General features: G+C 45.0%; 1 protein-coding gene across 1 annotated transcript; it reads left to right on the forward strand.

Annotated features, from left to right (window-relative positions):
• THEMIS2 (thymocyte selection associated family member 2) lies at nt 1–17,845 on the forward strand. The gene is made up of 6 exons (XM_060275719.2): nt 1–206; nt 6,205–6,345; nt 10,440–10,670; nt 12,171–13,201; nt 15,056–15,227; nt 17,722–17,845. The coding sequence occupies exons 1-6, from the start codon at nt 113–115 to the stop codon at nt 17,820–17,822; spliced, it is 1,770 nt and encodes a 589-aa protein (XP_060131702.1). The 5' UTR covers nt 1–112; the 3' UTR covers nt 17,823–17,845.
• The last annotated feature ends 438 nt before the right edge of the window (nt 17,846–18,283 follow it).

The raw sequence follows: 18,283 nt of genomic DNA on the forward strand, positions 1-18,283 counted from the left end.
CTTAAAAGAGGAAGTGAAAATCACAGCTGAACATCCACATACGCAGCACAGCTGTCCTGCAGAGCAGCAGAGTCTCCCACACACTGCAGCAGCACTGCCTGCAACAGGAGTTATGGATTCTGTTTCCTTCCACCAGTACATCTGCGATCTGGATCTTTGCTCCTTGCCTAGAGTGGTGAAGATCTGCTCTGGAGTCTACTTCCAAGGTGAGCATCACTGACTGATTCTCTCTTTGCCGCCAGCAGATTCATCCTAAAGTTGGGAGGCAGGAGGTGAAGACAAGCAAGGGAGCTATTTGAGCACGCTGATTGTAATTACGGCAAAGCTTGAGCTGCAATCTTAAGATTGGCCTGGGATGAGAGTCTTGTTCTTGGCAGGACGGCATAAGGCCAGCAAGCCCCTGGTGTCCCCCCCCCCCACCCTGACTTAGCCCTCCAAGTTCCGGTGCAAGTGTACCTGGCTGCTTCCCCTCTGCACAGACCTTCCCAAAGCTGTTACGATATGCCAGGATTGATTTGCATAGCCGTTGCGGGTGAGATGGCTGGTGTTCAGTGTTTGGGGAAGCAATGACTGTGTTGCTCACTGTGAAAGAGTTGTACGTGAGGACTCCTTTCACAACGATGTCAAAGTGGGGAAGTGGGAACAAGAGACGTTGCTGATCTCCCACCCTGCTTTTGGACTTGCCGAAGGCATCAAAGTATACCTTGAAATATTTGTTGCTGGCAAGCAAAATTGGGAGAAGGCTGTTGCTTTTGTGTGGCCTGTTTGTTGGCTTGCCAGAGGCATTTGGTTAGCCGTTGTGAAGAACAGAATGGTGGACTAGGGGGTGGCCAACTCCCAAGAGACTGAGATCTACTCACAGAGTTAAAAACTGGTGGTGATCTACCCCCTTTTGGGGGGTTCAGGTCAAAGTTGTTGAGCTTTTTTTTATGAAGGAAAGCCCTGTTTTTGTAGGGGTTCAGATCACAGTTGTTGAGCTTCTTTTAGGGAGGAGGAAAGCCACATTTTTAGGGGGTGCCGGGCAAAAATGTTGAGCTTTTTTTCAGGGGAGCCAAAGTTGTTGAGCCTCTTTGGGAGGGACACAGTGATCTGCCAGTGATCTACCACAGACTTCCAGTGTTCTACCGGTAGATCGCGATCTACCTGTTGGACATGCCTGGACTAGGTGAACCTTTCTTCTGGCTTCTGAGGGCTCTTCTTACCTTATGTGACTTGAGCAAGGCTGTTCCTGGATGTGATCAGAAGCCATGGTGCAGCATTTATGCAACTCATTTACTTGGAGGGATGGAAGGTTGTTAATTAATAGAGCTCTATTGCTAGCACTATAGAACAGGGGTCCCCAAGCCTTTTCCTTCCACGGACCACTTGCCATGGGCTGGCTAGATGCAGAGGAGGTGGTGGGAGGCAGCAACTGGGGGGAACCCCCAAGGGAAGAAGGCTCAGAGCCCAGGAATTGGTGGTGGGATGACAATGAGTGGCCAGAGAAAGAAGAGGGAGCCGACTGGGAGGAGGAGGTGTCGGAAGCTGAAGAGGTAACAGGGTTTAGTGAACAGAAAGAGTCTGTGACAGAGAGCAGTTCAGAATCAGAGGCAGAAGTGGAGGCTGGAGAGGAGGGCAATGAGTCAGGCTGGTTAAGAAGCTGGATCTTGAAGTGGCATGACATTATTTGATTTGATTTGTTTTATTTCTATGCCACTTTTCATTCACATAAATTGCAAAGTGGCTTACAAACAATAACATAATAGAACATCACAAATACAACACAAATCATATAAAATAATTAACAAATCATCAGTAAAACAATTACCGTCTATAAAACACTATTAACAAAACAACTAAAAAAAGCTAAACAGCACAATTACAACATTCAGAATGCACTAGCAGGGGTCCCCAAACTAAGGCCCAGGGGCCGGATGTGGCCCAATCACCTTCTAAATCCGACTCGCGGACGGTCCGGGAATCAGCATGTTTTACAGGAGTAGAATGTGTCCTTTTATTTAAAATGCATCTCTGGGTTATTTGTGGAGCATAGGAATTTGTTCATTTTTCTTCCTCTTCAAAATATAGTTTGCCCCCCTCCCAAGGTCTGAGGGACCCTGCTGAAAAAGTTTGCTGACCCCTGCACTACAGCATTCATAATCTACAAAACAATATTAACATTAACATAATAGCAACTAAAAAATAAGCTTAAGTTTTGTTGAATTCACACCCCCACACTCCCCACCCCCATGACTAATAATCTTCCACTCTATTCAGTTCGTGAAAAGACATCTGCAGATAATGCTCCTAGGGTTGGTTGGTGGGGGAAGGCAGGTGGAAAAACCCATTGCCAGATGGCCAGCACAAAGTCTTTCTCCTCCACATTTCAGGCTGTATATGTATACTAGGTAGAAAAATGGTGTTAAGACACCAAAAGCATCCAGTGAGCTTCTGCATGAACATTGCATTCTGGTGCCACAATTTGGGAAGAGGAGAATGAGCAACCTTTTAAAAAGATATATGTAATGATAATCTTCTTATCCTCAAAGTTTTATTGGAGTAAATTTGGAAAGTGAAATAAAACATTAAGAGATGGCTAAGATGGTGTTAAGAGGCTGTTTCGACTGAATAAAAGTTTTGCTATTATGACCAATGTTGTTAAGACACCTTTATAATTGACACAATTTTTAAAAATGAAAGTTTCTGTGTCACAACAATCACATGTGCATCAGTGTTTTGGAGAAAGTAAGAAAAATAAGAGCGTGAAGAAAGAAGCCTGTTTTCAACAAATATGTGTGAGCCTAGAGTGTGTGGGGATTCTAAGTGTATATTAGATTTGATTTGATTTTTAAATGGTGTGCGTTTGTGGCATGCATGTTATTTGAAACTGCTGCTCAGGGTTCCGCTTTATTGTTTCCTGCTGACTTGTTTACTTTGCCTGCTTTTTTATCAGAGCCTTTATCCGATCCTCCAGACCTTTGTGCTGAATGTGGATAGGGCTAAAGCAGAGATTGCCCATGATTGCCTTGCTGATGTTGCTGGACTACACTTCCCATCATCCCAGACCACTGGTCATGCTGGTTGTGGATGATGGGAGCTGTAGTCCAACAATCTCTGGAGGGCACTTCATTGACTATCCCTGGTCTAAAGTGGTACTCACGTGCGGAGACGTCGAGAGCAGGGCTTTGCTTCCCCACTTCATTCTCTCACACGTTGATCCAGCCAGGGCCTCTGTGTTGTCTCCTGCATTGAATCCTGTTTTATCTGTATGGGTGGGTAAATCTGTCAATTTTGGTTTCCCTCAGTTCTCTGTCTCTCTCTTTTTTTTCTTTTCATTCTTAAGTTCAGTCCTTCAAAGATCCAAATTGGTTTGAGATTTAACTTCTTTATTTTAAGTCCTTATGAAAATCATCAGCATTTTAGTGTGAATTTCTCCTATTCTACACAATAGTATGTCACTTTGCCCAATATGCACATTTTTGCAAAGCAATTTCTCCTTATACAATGCATTTTTGGATGTAATCGTCACTAATATGCACACTTCACCCATATGCTGCCTTGCGGGACCTCTTCGGGAAGAGAAAAGGCTAAGGAGTAAACCCTACTCAAATCCAGAATGGAGTCCCTAAGATGGCTGGATGGTGTCTGTACGCCTCCTTCAGCAACTTCTGCAGCCAGATTGGTGCTGCATCAGCAAGGCTGGGGGGGGGGTCATGTTGTCGAGGCAGCCCAGGACCTCCATATACACTGCCCAGATGTGTGCCTTGCAGAGTTCACTTTGGTTCTGCTAATGCAACATAAACAAAGTGAGAGGCAGATGTTACTGGTCTCTGCAGCCACGGCAAGCGCTGCGATTCTCCACTGATTTCACCTCGCCCCTGGAGGCAACACTCCATTGTATTTCCAGACAGATTCTAACAACCCATATGCATTTTTGCAAACATTACACGGCTGAAGAACTGCATTGCAATATTCTGTGAAGTATGCATTTCGAAAAAGGGCTGTTTCAGTTTTTGTATTGTTTCAAACACTGCAAATGTGCTAGTATGCATTTCAGATTATTTCTCCCCCATCCCTAATTGCATTAGGCTTTTTCTTTCTTTGGCCTGAGCATGGAAGCTATTGAGGGAAGCTATAAAGCAGAAGGGCTAAACTACACATATTGCGTCAGAGAAATTGAAAAGTGGGAACTGCTGCTGTTACCGGGAAGACAAAATAGATTGGGTATGGGAAATCAGGAAGTTCTCCTGGCAGATTGCAGAGCCTTGGGTTAAAGAAGGGCAAAGCTAAGCAGAACCCTTCACAGTAGCTTGTATGGGGGGGCAGCAGGGGGCTGGTTTTATTTCAGGCCCAGTGGGCTTCCCCTTTCTCTCCCTTACTAAAAGACAGCAGGAAATGGCATGAAGTGTGTGCATTGAAGAATGCTCAGAATAGAGAATACCAACTTGAGGATGGCATGTATACAAATTATGAACATGCAAATTGGAAAGGCTAAAAGAATCATAAAGAACTTGGAGGGTTTTAAACACACACACACACACACACACACACACACACACACACCCCAAGCAGTGTACAAATTTTATGAAATAGAGTGTGTGTGTGTGTGTGTGTGTGTGTGTGTGTGTGTGTGAGAGAGAGAGAGAGAGAGAGAGAGAGAGAGAGAGAGAGAGAGAGAGACATCTGCAAATGACTCAGATTTCATGACTCAGATTTAATTGGTCTCATGCAGGAGTCAGCAAACTTTTTCAGCAGGGGGCTGGTCCACTGTCCCTCAGACCTTGGGGAGGGGCAGACTATATGGGGGGGGGGGTAAACGAATTCCTATGCCCCACAAATAACCCAGAGATGCATTTTAAATAAAAGCACACATTCTACTCATGTAAAAACACACTGATTCCTGGACCATCTGTGGACTGGATTGAGAAGGCGGTTGGGCCAGATCCGGCCCCCGGGCCTTAGTTTGCCTACCCATGGTCTCATGCAGGGGTCAGCAAACTTTTTCAGCAGGGGGCCGGTCCACTGTCCCTTAGACCTTGTGGGGGGCCGGACTATATTTTGAAGAAAAAAATATGAACGAATTCCTATGCCCCACAAATAACCCAGAGATGCATTTTAAATAAAAGGACACATTTTGCTCATGTAAAAACACCAGGCAGGCCCCACAAATAACCCAGAGATGCATTTTAAATAAAAGGACACATTCTACTCATGTAAAAACATGCTGATTCCCAGACCGACCAGGGGCCGGATTGAGAAGGCAATTGGGCCGCATCCGGCCCCCGGGCCTTAGTTTGGGAACCCCTGCATGCTTTCAGGGATCATTTCCATAGTACCAAGCTAGGGAAGTCTACTTCAAAGCAATGGGGCCCATGACTGGTGGTTGGGGAAAAGGATATTGAGCAAAATGGGGCAAGGAAGAATGGAAAAAAAGAGATCTGAGAAAGAGTGGAAAGGTGTTGTGCTGGTTTTAGTCACTGGATTCTGGTCTGTTAGGGCAAGGGAGCACTGCCCCACTGACCCGAGTCATTGCCCACCTGTGTGGCTTTTTACTTCTATCCAATCCTGAATCTTGAGGCTGGCTCTGAGTCAGACACACACCTGTGCCTCCCCTTCCCTCATTTGGATTCTGCATGCACTTGATGAAGCAGATGTAGGCTACCTCTTTTCCAAGGGGCATTAAAAAGAGGAAGAAAGAATGCTATTTGAACAGATTCGTTTCCCACCCTCCCTCCCAAACAGGTACAAGGAACCTGTAAGGAAAAGTTGCTTTATGTCTCCCTACTTTACAGAGGACAGCCCTCAATTTAAAGGAGTCCTTTATTGAAAGGATAATAATAATAATAATAATAATAATAATAATAATAATAATAATCTGATTTAATAATAATAATAGTACTTAGTACAGTATTTGTAGAATGTTTTTCATTATTTTTTAAAATCTTTACAGCATCCCTGTAAGGTAGGACAATACTGTTATTCCCAACATTAGAGAAAAGAGAGGGGGCTCCCAAAACTGAGAGACAACAGCTCATCAAAGTCCCTCCCTGGATTTGGACTAGGAGCACTACAGCTCTGGTCCTACACTCTACCCACTAGACCATATTGTATTTTATAATCAGTTGTTGTTGTTATTTATGTTTTTACCATATTGTCTTTTTAACCACCCTGCTAGCAGTTTGTCTTCCTGTATATATACTAACTAAAGACCTCCACTTTATCCAGGATCTGTTTATGAAGTCTCTGGCAATGAATGCTGCTTATCAACAGGAGATCTGATGAAAATTATTGATATTCAGCTGCAGAACATCTCCTGCAAGAATGTGGAGAATGGGCACATATATGAGCTGCCGCTGGATTTTAAAGGTATGTGCATTGTTTGCTTGTTTGATTAAATTTCTACTCTGTCCTTCAGCTGAAAGTTCCCATGCTCTCAAGGCAGTTTACAATACAAAAAAGTGTTCTCTGCCCTTTTTAGTAGTGCCCACAGTGGAATTTTCACAGATCGCCTCCTGCACACTGAGATGAAACTATTTCCAGTGTGGGTCTAGCATGTGAACCTTCCTGCATGACTGGGGGGGATTTTTTAACGTTTCCTTTTACAGTGGACTTCTGTGTGGAACACATGACTCGTAAGCCTCTTCTGCTTCCTGTCTCACCTTATATAACGTAACATATATGATGTCATATATAATGTCAGGTGTTTTGGGCAGGTAGGCATGGTTTGGCTGAAATGGCATTTTGTTTAGTTAGTTATGACAGCATTTATAAAACCGCCCTCTTGTAGAATATTGAGGCTGTGTACAGCAATACAAAAACACCTTTTAAAAGCATGTTGGAAGCCGCCCAGAGTGGCTGGGGAAACCCAGCCAGATGGGCAGGGTATAAATAAATTATTATTATTATTATTATTATTAGCAATATGGAACAGTTATGAAAATGACTGGCTACTCAAGAAAATCTTAAACAAGGGCATAGTCCTGTCAGCAGGAAAAAGGAGTTTTCAAGAGACATCTTGAAGACTAAGGCAAGGATAGAAATTTAGTGACTCAGAAGGAAGGCACATATTAAGAGAACAGACATCAGGAAATGACTTGGCAGAAACAGTATCGAGACAGAGAAGAGGGACACGGGACTAGTGACACCAAATACTGTACCTGAATTCTGGTTAAGACAAGCTGCGGCTCTATAATGTGGGCAACAGCTGCCATCACTGCTCTGGTTGACCTCAGTGGATTTATATCCCACTGATATTATTATTATTATTATTATTATTATTATTATTATTATTATTATTATTATTATTATTGGTGGCCAGTGCAGATGTCTTAGCAGAGGTGTTGCATGCTGTCAGCCATCTGCCCTGATCTAGCTGTTGCACTCTGCCATACACTGGGCCGTAGTTCAGCGGTAAAGCTTTGCATTCAGGCCCCCATTTTCATCCCTGGCATCTCCAGGCCAAAGGACCGGGGCTTCTGGCACCATTAACTCTCTCCTCTTCAAACAATATGAATCACGTGGAAACAGAAGAGCATGGCACTTCCCCCGCCCCCAAGGAGTGAATATGTCACCTGTAAGAGCAGGATTTGCCAGTGGTATAAGCTTGGGGGTTTAGAAGACAAGGCAGGACCTGGCCCACAATCACTTTGTTAGACCAGGCTCAGGCTGCATATACACACCATACATTTAAGGCAAATAATATTAGGAGTTGTAATTTGTTGAGGGTGCTGGGACCAGGAGTAATTACAATTCCCACAATTCTCTGGAGGAAGCAATGTACTTTAAATGTACACTGGGCCCCTCCTGATGACCTGTTTATTCAGCATTCAATGTGATGTCCTTGCACAGAGTTTATACTTGGACACGGGTGCCGACATGCCCTACTTCCACTGGTGAGAGGCACTATTTAGTGGGCTGTTGCTGGGGCCTGACACCCACCCCCCACCCCCTCCAACTTTATTTTCTTAACCCTCCGTTTTGTGCAGGTTCGATATATCAGAAAACCTGTTTCCCCAAAATAATTGTTTCTCACTCACAGGTAAGCAAATAGTTGCAGTCATGCCCACAAGGGACTCGTTTCTAGAACTTAGGGAGGGTGGGCTACTGGTGGGAACAGGCACAACATGATGATGATGATGATGCTGCAGCAGCAGCAGCAGCAGCAGCAGCTTTATGCAAGTCTGGTTTGTCAGAAAACTTATACCCTATTAAAAAATTGGTCTACCTGCATGCACGGCCACAATGGACATTAGGTTCCTGGAATAGGGAGGGTGAGGAAGTACAGTACTAATTGTGGGAAGGAGACAAGAACACAGTGTGTGAATTCATCCCATCAAGAATCACCCACAAGTGTGAATGTGGGATACTGAGATACGAGTTCAACTGAAAGTGCTTGTGTGTGGGTGATGGTGCACAAAAGCCCATATGAAGCACATGTGAATTAACGCTTTGGCGTGTACACAGCTCTTGCCTTGTATTTTATTTTTTTGCTTTAGACTGAAACCATCAAGAAAAAGCTTGTAATGAAAGTTGGCATATAAAGGGCTGTCATGTGTCCTGCTTTACACTGAACAGTGCCAGGAACAGATGGGGCAGGACTCTCCTCCTGACACTGCCATCGCTGCTGCTGACCTGATGAGGCAAGGCAATGGTGAGGTTGGGGCAGTGCAGACCACCAGCCATACCTGCCAAGTTTTAGCCTGAGAAATAAGGGACCGGAAGTAGCAGACTGGAAGTAGCGCTGCCACCATTTTGGAACTGGGCGGAGCATGCTCAGAAGTGACTTTTGATGCTGCTGTGCCCAGTTCCAAAATGGCCACCGCGCCAGAATAAACCGGGGGAAAAATCGTTTTTTCGGCTTGGAACAGCTGGAAAAACGGGGGTTTCCCGGGGAATACGGGAGACTTGGCAGCTATGCCACCAGTGGAAGCACCCAACCAGTGGCGGAGGAACCCTCTCTGGCACCTGGGGCAGTGCAGCCTGTACGGACTGCACATGTGTGGCATCCCACGCGTGCGGACTCCATACGGGATGCCGCACATGCGCAGACTGTACGGGCTGCCTCTCACGCGCGGCAGCTGTACAGGCGGCATCCCATATGGACGGCGAGAGAGAGCGGCAGCCTGTATGGACGTCGTGCCTTCGGCCGCTCTAGAGCTGGGGGGAGGCAGGGGCCATCTTGTGGCCCCTCCCAGAGTGACACCCAAGGCAGCCTGCCCCCTCCGCCCCCCTTCCTACACTACTGCACCCAACTAGCTCTGCTGCTGCACCAGCCCTGCCTGCAACCTCGCCAGCAACCTCCTGCCCAGTCCAGGTAACCTGGCGTCAGGCAGGTGGCCACGACTCACCACACTGGCCATTCCTTTCTTTGAAGGGCTGTTCAGTCCAAGACTAGTTTAAAAATAAAGAGCCCTATGAAGAGAGGGCAGCATATACTGTGTGAATTGAAAATATGAATAATTATCCTTGGGATCGCCTGGAATGTGGTTAAAGACTCCTCAAATTACGGTATGGTCATCAGAGAAGCTGTCTTATTAGCGGCTGGAAACATGTCAATACACTTTTGAGTTATGACGCAGCTTTAATTCAGAGTCCGACATGGAGGAGACTATGCTGGCTCGAGATTAGTCAAAGGGGGGGAAGAGAGCCATAAATAAGACAATGGATGTGTGTTTATAGTTTTGATTTGGCAATTCTCCCCCTGGAAAGGCTATCTCGAGAAGCGATCTGGAGCGAAATACTACAGGAGTGTAAAGATCTGATTTATGGTGACTGCTCAAAGATGGCTGTTGCCGGCTGAGAGAAGGATTCTTGGACAGACTTGGCAAGATACCAGCGTGCGAAGAGATAGTGTTAATTTATAGAGGAATCATAGGCATAAATTCACGCAGATATATTTTGGTCAAACTTGCTTGCCTGAGAAAACTCAGGGGCTTGAAAGAAGATGAAAGGACTTTAATAGATTATTGGACAAGATCTGGACATTATTGATTAGAAAGCAGTGACAAGAGGAGGAAGGAACTTTCTGAGTCTGAAGCATGGGAAGTCAATTTTAAATTTGTATAATTTGGCAGCAGATTTGGATTAATTGTTTAAATGAAATTTGTATAATTTGTATAACTTGAGAATGAATTAGATGTTAAAATTGGAAAATCTAATAAAAATGTTTATTAAAAAAAGAAAAAAGAAGAGAGGGCAGCAGGCTTGGAGTTGCCCTTAGACAGAGTAGCTGCATGAGCCACCTGGTCTTTCCTGCTTTGGTGAGATCATACTGTATTCCTATTAAAGCAATAGGAATTACTTATACTGTAATTTGGCTTCTGTACATATAAATTAGCATATGAAGTTGTTATGCAAATTGGTGTCCTCTCCTCCACCCCCCCCCCTGGCAATTTGCAGGTGGCCCCTCTCAGGATATAGCTACTTAAAATAACAACTTTAATTTTGCATACCCCTCCCAGGTCTTTTTCAGCCCAGTTCAGAACTGCCGCGTGGAGCACAGAGGAAATCTTTCTCTCGGGGCTCTCCCTTCCCCAAGGACAAGTTTTTGGACTGCCAACAGCCACAGCGCTACACGATCCAGGAGGTCCTGCGGTCAGCAGTTATGCGGCAGAAGAGGCTAACCTGCCCGGAAATTGGCAAGAGTGAGGTCCAGCTCTACCCAACGTATAAAGTGAAAGCAATAATGCATTGTAAGTATAGACTGAGCTGCGGCTTCCTCAAGGCTGGGAAGACATGGTGGAGGGAAGAGCGTGATTCAAGGCGAGGTGCATGTGTACACATCTGCCAAATGTCTGCTCGGGGAACATACTTCCTGGTAGAGCGCCTGCTTTGCACACAGGATGTTCCAGGTTCAGACCCTGATATCTCCCTGCTTAAAGAATCTGATAGCAGGTGGTGATGGGAAAGCCCATGCCATTTAGGGGTTACAAAAATGGTAGCTGTGTGAAATTCAGTTCAGTTCCACCCTGAAAGGCAAACCTATCTAACTAGCACTCTCTGAAGAAGTAGGCAAACTGAAACACAACTGTCCTTCACACTGAAATTCAATAGGATTATTGAATAGGATTATTTGCCTATGCAACTGAAACCCCTTCTATACCCCCTAAATCTGTTCTGGGGGTTCCCCAACACACTGGAACGTATTTGGAGTGGGCAAAGAGAGAAGAGAGGGGACGTCCCACTACACTAGCAATTGTTGCACTGATGGCACATGGCAGAATACTGCCCAGTTTTCATGTCTCATCCTTTTAAAATAGAAGCCTGTGTGGTGCAAGGGAAGGGCTTTCGCCCATACAAAGCTCCTCCTGCCCCTGAAACTGCTACTGCATTTGGCACAGGAGGAAAGCTGCTGCAGTATGAAATCAAAACAGGGTTGGTAAACTGTGGCTCTCCAGATCTTGTTGGAATACAACTCCCATCAGCCCCAGCCAGCATGGCCAAGGGTCAAAGATGATGGGAGCTGTAGTCCGGCAACATCTGACCAGTTGCACAGGTTCTCCAGTCCTGAGTTAACGCTGCAGCCAGATTGTGGAACTGATTCCTTGCAATTTGCTTCTTTCTTGTGGCACTGCTAAGCCACCCTTGCCACAAAAGGATTTTATTTTCCCCGTGGAGGCATCAGACTGATGCCACTCTTTCCCCTTCCCTGCCCCCAATCCTTCATTTACACATTACCTCTTTGAGGTGTTTTATTCTGCCCTTCGCAACTGACTAAAACAACCTTACATTAGTAACACACTTTAAAAAAAATACTATCAAAACACACAAGAGGCACAGATAAAACAATAAATGGCAGGGGGAGAAAGCAGCAAAACAAGGAACTCAATAGAACAGTAAACTGGGCAAAGGGCGACAGCAGGAAACATCATTAAAGCAGTTGATAGGGAAACTGCGGCCCTCCAGTGATGGCAGTTAAAGTCCTGCAGGAGGGAGACAGGTTTACTACCTCTACATTAATGGTTTGAGATCAAGATTGGCTATCTGTGGAGTCTAGATGATAATGACGGCAACAGGTAGAAATGCCCAGGAGTTCCATTAAAATAAAATAAAAGTTAAGTCCTCTCTCCCTTAAGCCTCCCACCCAACTTTCAAAGACAGCTTCCACATGATTTCTCAACTGATGGGCAGGTTCCTGTTTGTGAGAATCTTTGCCAGGGCTCTTAATGACCATGTGGTGCTTATTTCCCCAGTTCGAAATGACGTTGTGCAGATCAACTCTACCCTGGATGTAGAGGTGGTCGACGTCACCAAGGAGTCCCAGCACATCCACTTTATTAAGCCGCTGATGCTCAGCGAGGTCCTGGCAATGGAGAAAGCGCTGCCAGTGGAGGCCGAGATCCTCGAGGCCCCAGAGAGCCTGCCGGTCTTCCAGAGTGACTGGTTCTCCCACCTACAGAAGGGCTGCCAGATTCACATCCACAGCAAGTCCTCGGCATGGAGGGTCCTGGCCTCTTCTCGCAAAGGCAAGACCCGGACCTGCTACTTCCTCCTCTCCAGCAGCTACGAAGGCCGCTTTCGCCGATGCCCACGCAGATTTAGCTGCACTTCGGAGCTGGCCCTCAGTTTAGCCACAGGCAAGAAACTGCAGGTCGTCGTCACCAAGGACTGTGAGAGCAGCGAAGGGGAATTTCCTTTGTTCAGTGTAGGAGACCGGCTAGAGGTGCTGTGGGTCGCGAGAGCCAGCAACCCTTCAGCCATGGACATGCTTGTGTGCTGCAGGGACAATGGAGATGAGGACAGAGAGCAAATCCATCTGCCCCTGTTCTTGGAAGCTGGCTTCGTAGAGGATGTCCGTGACAGCAGGAAATATACCATCTCTGAGGCAGTGGAGCACCTGCAGCTGCCCTGTGAGGTCAAGGTGCTTAGTACTGACTGTGCCTCAGATCCTCTAGGCTGCTCCTCTGTCCTGACCCTGGAGACCAGGATCGACTTGCAATTTCTCACTATCAGCCTGGCTAAGGAGCCAGCTCTCACCTTTGACATTCCTCCACAGTGGTTGGACATGTCTCTCTTCTTCACTGGAGGGCCAGCGAAGGCCACTCCTCCCACTTCCAGTCCCGCGGTGGAAGAGTTGACAGAGGCCTTTTATTATCATTTGCTAAAGATACTGCCCAGCAATGCATCAGCACCTCCGAGACCTCCAAAGCGAAAGGACTCCAAGTGCAACATGGACCTCAGAAAGGCCAAAGGAGGAGAGAAGAATGCAGCAGAAACATCCAAGGTAATAAGGAATACAGGAGAATTAGAGAAATATAGCAGGGGCAGGATGTGTTCGTGCAAAGCATTAAATACTAGGACTGGAATGGTTTAGTCAACTACAGTGGTACCTTGGTTTAAGAACAGCTTAGTTTATGAACAACTTGCATGAAGAACGCTGCAAACCCGGTAGTAGGTGTTTTGGTTTGTGAACTTTGCCTTGGAATAAGAACATGTTTCGCTTCCTGTTGAGTGTGTTCCATTTGTAAACTGAGTCCCCCGCTGCTATGGGAAAGCACGCCTTGGAATAAGAACGCTTTGGTTTAAGAATGGACTTCCGGAACGGATTAAGTTCGTAAACCAAGTACCACTGTAATGGATTTTCCAAAAATTCACTGATGAAAGAGGTGCCACTGCTTAATAAGCCAGCAAGTTTTTAAGCAAAGAATACTTATTTGTATTTTGTGGCCTTAAAAGTTTATAGATTGCAGGTATCTTAGAAGAAGCATTCTTTCATTCGGGAATGCTTCTTCTAAAATCGTGTCTGCTATGACACATGTAAACATAATCTAAAAATGAATAAAGATAACCCTCAGTCGTTCAGAACCGGTTTCATCATATTGAAAGGTTGGGAAAGCCGAATTGCGTGCTGTCCCTAGGAGCAGACAAAATAATACTGATTTAAGGGCAGAACTATCTCCAAACCTAGTTGTGTCTCCCAACAAGTAGTGCCTTTTGATTCCCCTCTTCCATGTGTTCAATTTCTGAATACCTTTTAAAAAATTGTATAGGTGGCCCATTTCATGACTTTGATGCACGAGTTGAATGAATGATTAATTCCTAACACAAGATGCTAACTTTGCATGCATGGAACTAATCACAATTGTGCTCGCCCCCCTGCCACCCACTGATTCATTGATTGGGCATGGATGTAATTTTTCCAGTGAATTAAGAAAGCAAAAGGAATGCTAGCAAATCATTGGCCATGCAGGTCTGAGTTGCCAACTTGACAAAATAAGATGAAATGTTTATGTTATTTATCTCAGATGTTGAGGGTATAGCTGAGTAGACAGAAGGTGGCAAGGAAGAGCACCATCTGGTTAAGACTTAGAATAATGGAATCATACAATCATAGAACCATAGAGTTGGAAGGGACAAAGAGAGATAAACTAGTCCAACCCCCCCCCCCAAAAAAAAACAATGCAGGAATCTCAACTAAAGCATTCATGACAATGTTCACCCAACCTCTGCTTAAAAACCTCCAAGGAAGGAGAGTCCACAACTTCCCAAGGGAGACCGTTCCACTGTCTTAACAGCGCTTACACTCAGAAAGTTCTTTCTGACTTTCTGGCAGTCAGAGGAGATGGCAGCGTAGATGGCCATGCCCCCACTCAACACAATAAACAGAAATGGTCCAACAAGTTATATAAAGTAATAACTTCAACCCCTGTAAGACCATTTGAAATCCAGGAAGTAATACACATTACTATCTTAAGCATCCACCTCTGATAAGACCATTCAGTTAAGTGCAAAATTAACTACCTACACAGGAGCCCCACCACCTTGCTCTGAGTCAGACACCCACTTCCCACTTCAGCACTCTAGGCAGGTACTTTCCACCAAATCCAGCTCTGCCAACTATTAACACACTGCTTAAAGATTCTTCTTAGCCTGCTAGACTCTGGTTATTTACTGTGCAGTAGCTTATCCCACTGGCTTCTGAAGTGAGCAGCTTAGTAATCAAATCGTTAAGTTTCCTTCTTAAAGACAGAAGTTTAGGTCTGGGTTTGGACTAAGTTTGTTAAGCTGGTCTTAGCATCTTCAGATAGAAGTTGCCTTCAGTGCGGGGAAAAATACTTGTTCTGTTTTCCTGTATCAGTTACCTTCTGGCAAGTCAAGCAGCACATCGAGAGAGCCTGCAAAACTTCACTTCTCTGGACCTAAGCAAACAGGCGCAAGTGGGAGTGTTCTGAACAATCTTAATGAGTACACCATGGAATGCGAATGTCAAAGATTCCAGGAGTGTTCTAAACCCGGGAAACAAACCACAGGTATAATTACTTTTTGCTTGTGAACAACTAGCAGCAGGGGTGGGGAACCTTGTTCAGCCCAAGGGCCAAAGGAAAAAGTGGGTGAAGCAATGAATACTTTGTAAAATACGTAAGCTAGTTTCTACATACATCCCTCTCTGTTCTCCATCCAAGAAAGCAAGAGTCATTTATCAGGGTTCAAGGGTACATTCCAGCCAAGCAAAAACACTCAAGGGCATGTGAAGCTAGCCTAGAGAGGGCTGTGGCATGGGTAGATTCCCCAGAGCCAGACAGTACGGCTTAGAGGGCTGCATTTGGCCCCTGGACCTGAGGTTCTCCAGCTCTGTATTAGTGAAGGCACTGAACATATCAAACCAATCAAATTCACCTTAGATCTCCCAAATCATTAGTTCAGTATTCTCTGGAAAGGGGAGCAAACAGGCTAAGTGGGAAAGGGACCATAACTCAGTGAAAAGAGCATATGCTCTTGTCAATCCCGGTTAAAAGGTAAAGGTAAAGGGACCCCTGACCATTAGGTCCAGTAGCAGACAACTCTGGGGTTGTGGCGCTCATCTCGCTTTATTGGCCGAGGAAGCCGACATACAGCTTCCAGGTCATGTGGCCAGCATGACTAAGCCACTTCTGGAGAACCAGGGCAGCGCACAGAAACACTATTTACCTTCCCACCAGAGCAGTACCTATTTATCTACTTGCACTTTGACGTGCTTTCGAACTGCTAGGTTGCCAGGAGCAGGGACCGAACAACAGGAGCTCACCCCGTCACGGGGATTCGAACCGCCGACCTTCTGATTGGCAAGCCCCAGGCTCTGTGGTTTAACCCAGTGCCACCCGTGTCCCATCAATCCCAGTTAGCTCCAGTTAAAAGATCACACAGCAGATGATGTGAAAGACCTTAGTCAGAATACATGGATTGGGAGCACAGGGATGCAGTTTGCCAGACTAGCATAGGAGATGTTGAGAGAATGAGGATAAGTCAAAGAAGAGGCTGAATGCTAGTACTTTTAATGATAAATATATTTGCAAGACTGAATCAATTAGATATGCAAATGCTTTAGAAGTTGAACCTATGAAATCAGAACATTGCGTCCAATAAATTATGAAAAGGATGGACAAATAGTCTGACCTGATGTAAGCACACACCTTAGCAAGTAAACTGTTCCAATTGCACCTATATTCAATAAGGGGAAACCTTGTGCATCAGGAAGAGATTAGAATGGAGTTTTTAATTATAATGTAGTTTAGCAACAAGGACTCCTAGAAATTAAGGGAATTAACAGTAGAGGTTTCCACCTGCAAGTCCCTGGACATCAACACTAGGACAACAGAATAAGTAGATAAAAATGATTTGCATTAATTGCATGACTCTCTTCATTGTTTTGATGGTAGAGCATGGGACATAGCCTGAAAGAGACTGGCCTTCAGATTTTTGCTGAGGCAACATCCTTCTTCACCTGCCTGTGTTATAAAATGAGGTAATTCACCTAAACCAGGCATCCCCAAACTCCGGCCCTCCAGATGTTTTGGACTACAATTCCCATCTTCCCCAACCACTGGTCCTGTTAGCTAGGGATCATGGGAGTTGTAGGCCAAAACATCTGGAGGGCCGCAGTTTGGGGATGCCTGACCTAAACGTATGCTGACCTGGGCTCCTTGCAGGGAATACTGAGTGAAGTTCCTGCTGCAGGAATCTGAAGGCCTAAATTCATGCTGGGTGTGCAGGTGTCAAACTCATTCTTTTAGGCTCATATGGCAAGTGATCCTTATACAGTGATACCTCGGTTTATGAACACCTCGGTTTATGAATTTTCGGTTTATGAACGCCGCGGACCCATCTGGAACGGATTAATTCACTTTCCATTACTTTTAATGGGAAAGTTCGCTTCAGTTTATGAACGCTTCAGTTTATGAACAGACTTCCGGAACCAATTACACCCATGTTTCAGTTTATGAACGCTTCAGTTTAAGTACTCCGCGGACCCGTCTGGAACGGATTAATCCACTTTCCATTACTTTCAATGGGAAAGTTCACTTCAGTTTATGAACGGTTACTCCGCGGACCGTCTGGAACGGATTAATCCACTTTCCATTACTTTCAATGGGAAAGTTCGCTTCAGTTTATGAACAGACTTCCGGAACCAATTGTGTTCATAAACCGAGGTACCACTGTATGCCTCTTTAAATCATGATCCAAGGACTTCCTGTCTTAACTGCCAACTAGCTAGGCTAGGCAAGACACAACCTTTTTCTACAGTGGTGCCTCCTTTGTGAAAATCTCACCTGACTCATCAAACAATCCTATTGTGCAGTTAATGCGGTACACTTGAGAATATAAATTGCCCTGCAATGACTTTTTTATATTTTCTTATGCTGCCTTCAGTAAATTGTTGCTTGATTTGAAATGTGTATTATTATTTTTATTATTTATGCTACCTTTCAGAATGCAAAAGTAGCAAAGTGGGATATAATAAAAAAAATTACACGAATTATTTTTCAGGCACAGCTTTCAGTGATGATTCGGATCATGACTATGAAGAAATTAACAATGAGGTTTATGGAATGACTTCCAAACTGCGAAGAACTGTTATTAAACATTGAGATACCTGTCTACAAAGCCACAATCCTAGGCTACATCTTTCCTTCCCTACTTCCATGGTCAGAGCCCTGTTCAGGAATGAGGAGAATTCTGTATTTTTAAGCAAACAGATCTACTTTGCACTTCCTGGACTAATACACCAATCAGAATGTCACACTGCACTTTGCTGAATTTATGCACCCTGAGCTCCAATGCGTACTTAAATATACACGTTCTTAAAAATTCAGAGGCTGATGCAGAAATGGGTTAAGAATGGACTTGCGAAAGAACACTTCTGAAATTACACCAGAAACAGATTTGTCCATCCCTAGGCCAGTATAACAAGCTGCTGGTTCTTTTCCCATTATTTTTGCCCAGCAGCAGCAGCCTTGCTTTTGAACCCAGGGCCAGGAGAGACTGTGTACGACTGTAATTAGCACTTCTAAGCCCCAAACTGGCAGGCCATGACAACTATCTCCACCCT

The sequence above is a fragment of the Zootoca vivipara genome, chromosome 6 (assembly GCF_965207765.1).
Source record: "Zootoca vivipara chromosome 6, rZooViv2.hap1.1, whole genome shotgun sequence".
Taxonomy (NCBI): domain Eukaryota; kingdom Metazoa; phylum Chordata; class Lepidosauria; order Squamata; family Lacertidae; genus Zootoca; species Zootoca vivipara.

What these genes read in the sequence shown, in the direction of transcription:
- THEMIS2 (XM_060275719.2), top strand. Translation starts at nt 113, where the DNA reads ATGGATTCTGTTTCCTTCCACCAGTACATCTGCGATCTGGATCTTTGC. An exon ending in CTCTGGAGTCTACTTCCAAG is followed by an intron (nt 207 to 6,204) that starts GTGAGCATCACT and finishes CACTTTATCCAG; the next exon opens with GATCTGTTTATGAAGTCTCT. An exon ending in GCTGCCGCTGGATTTTAAAG is followed by an intron (nt 6,346 to 10,439) that starts GTATGTGCATTG and finishes TACCCCTCCCAG; the next exon opens with GTCTTTTTCAGCCCAGTTCA.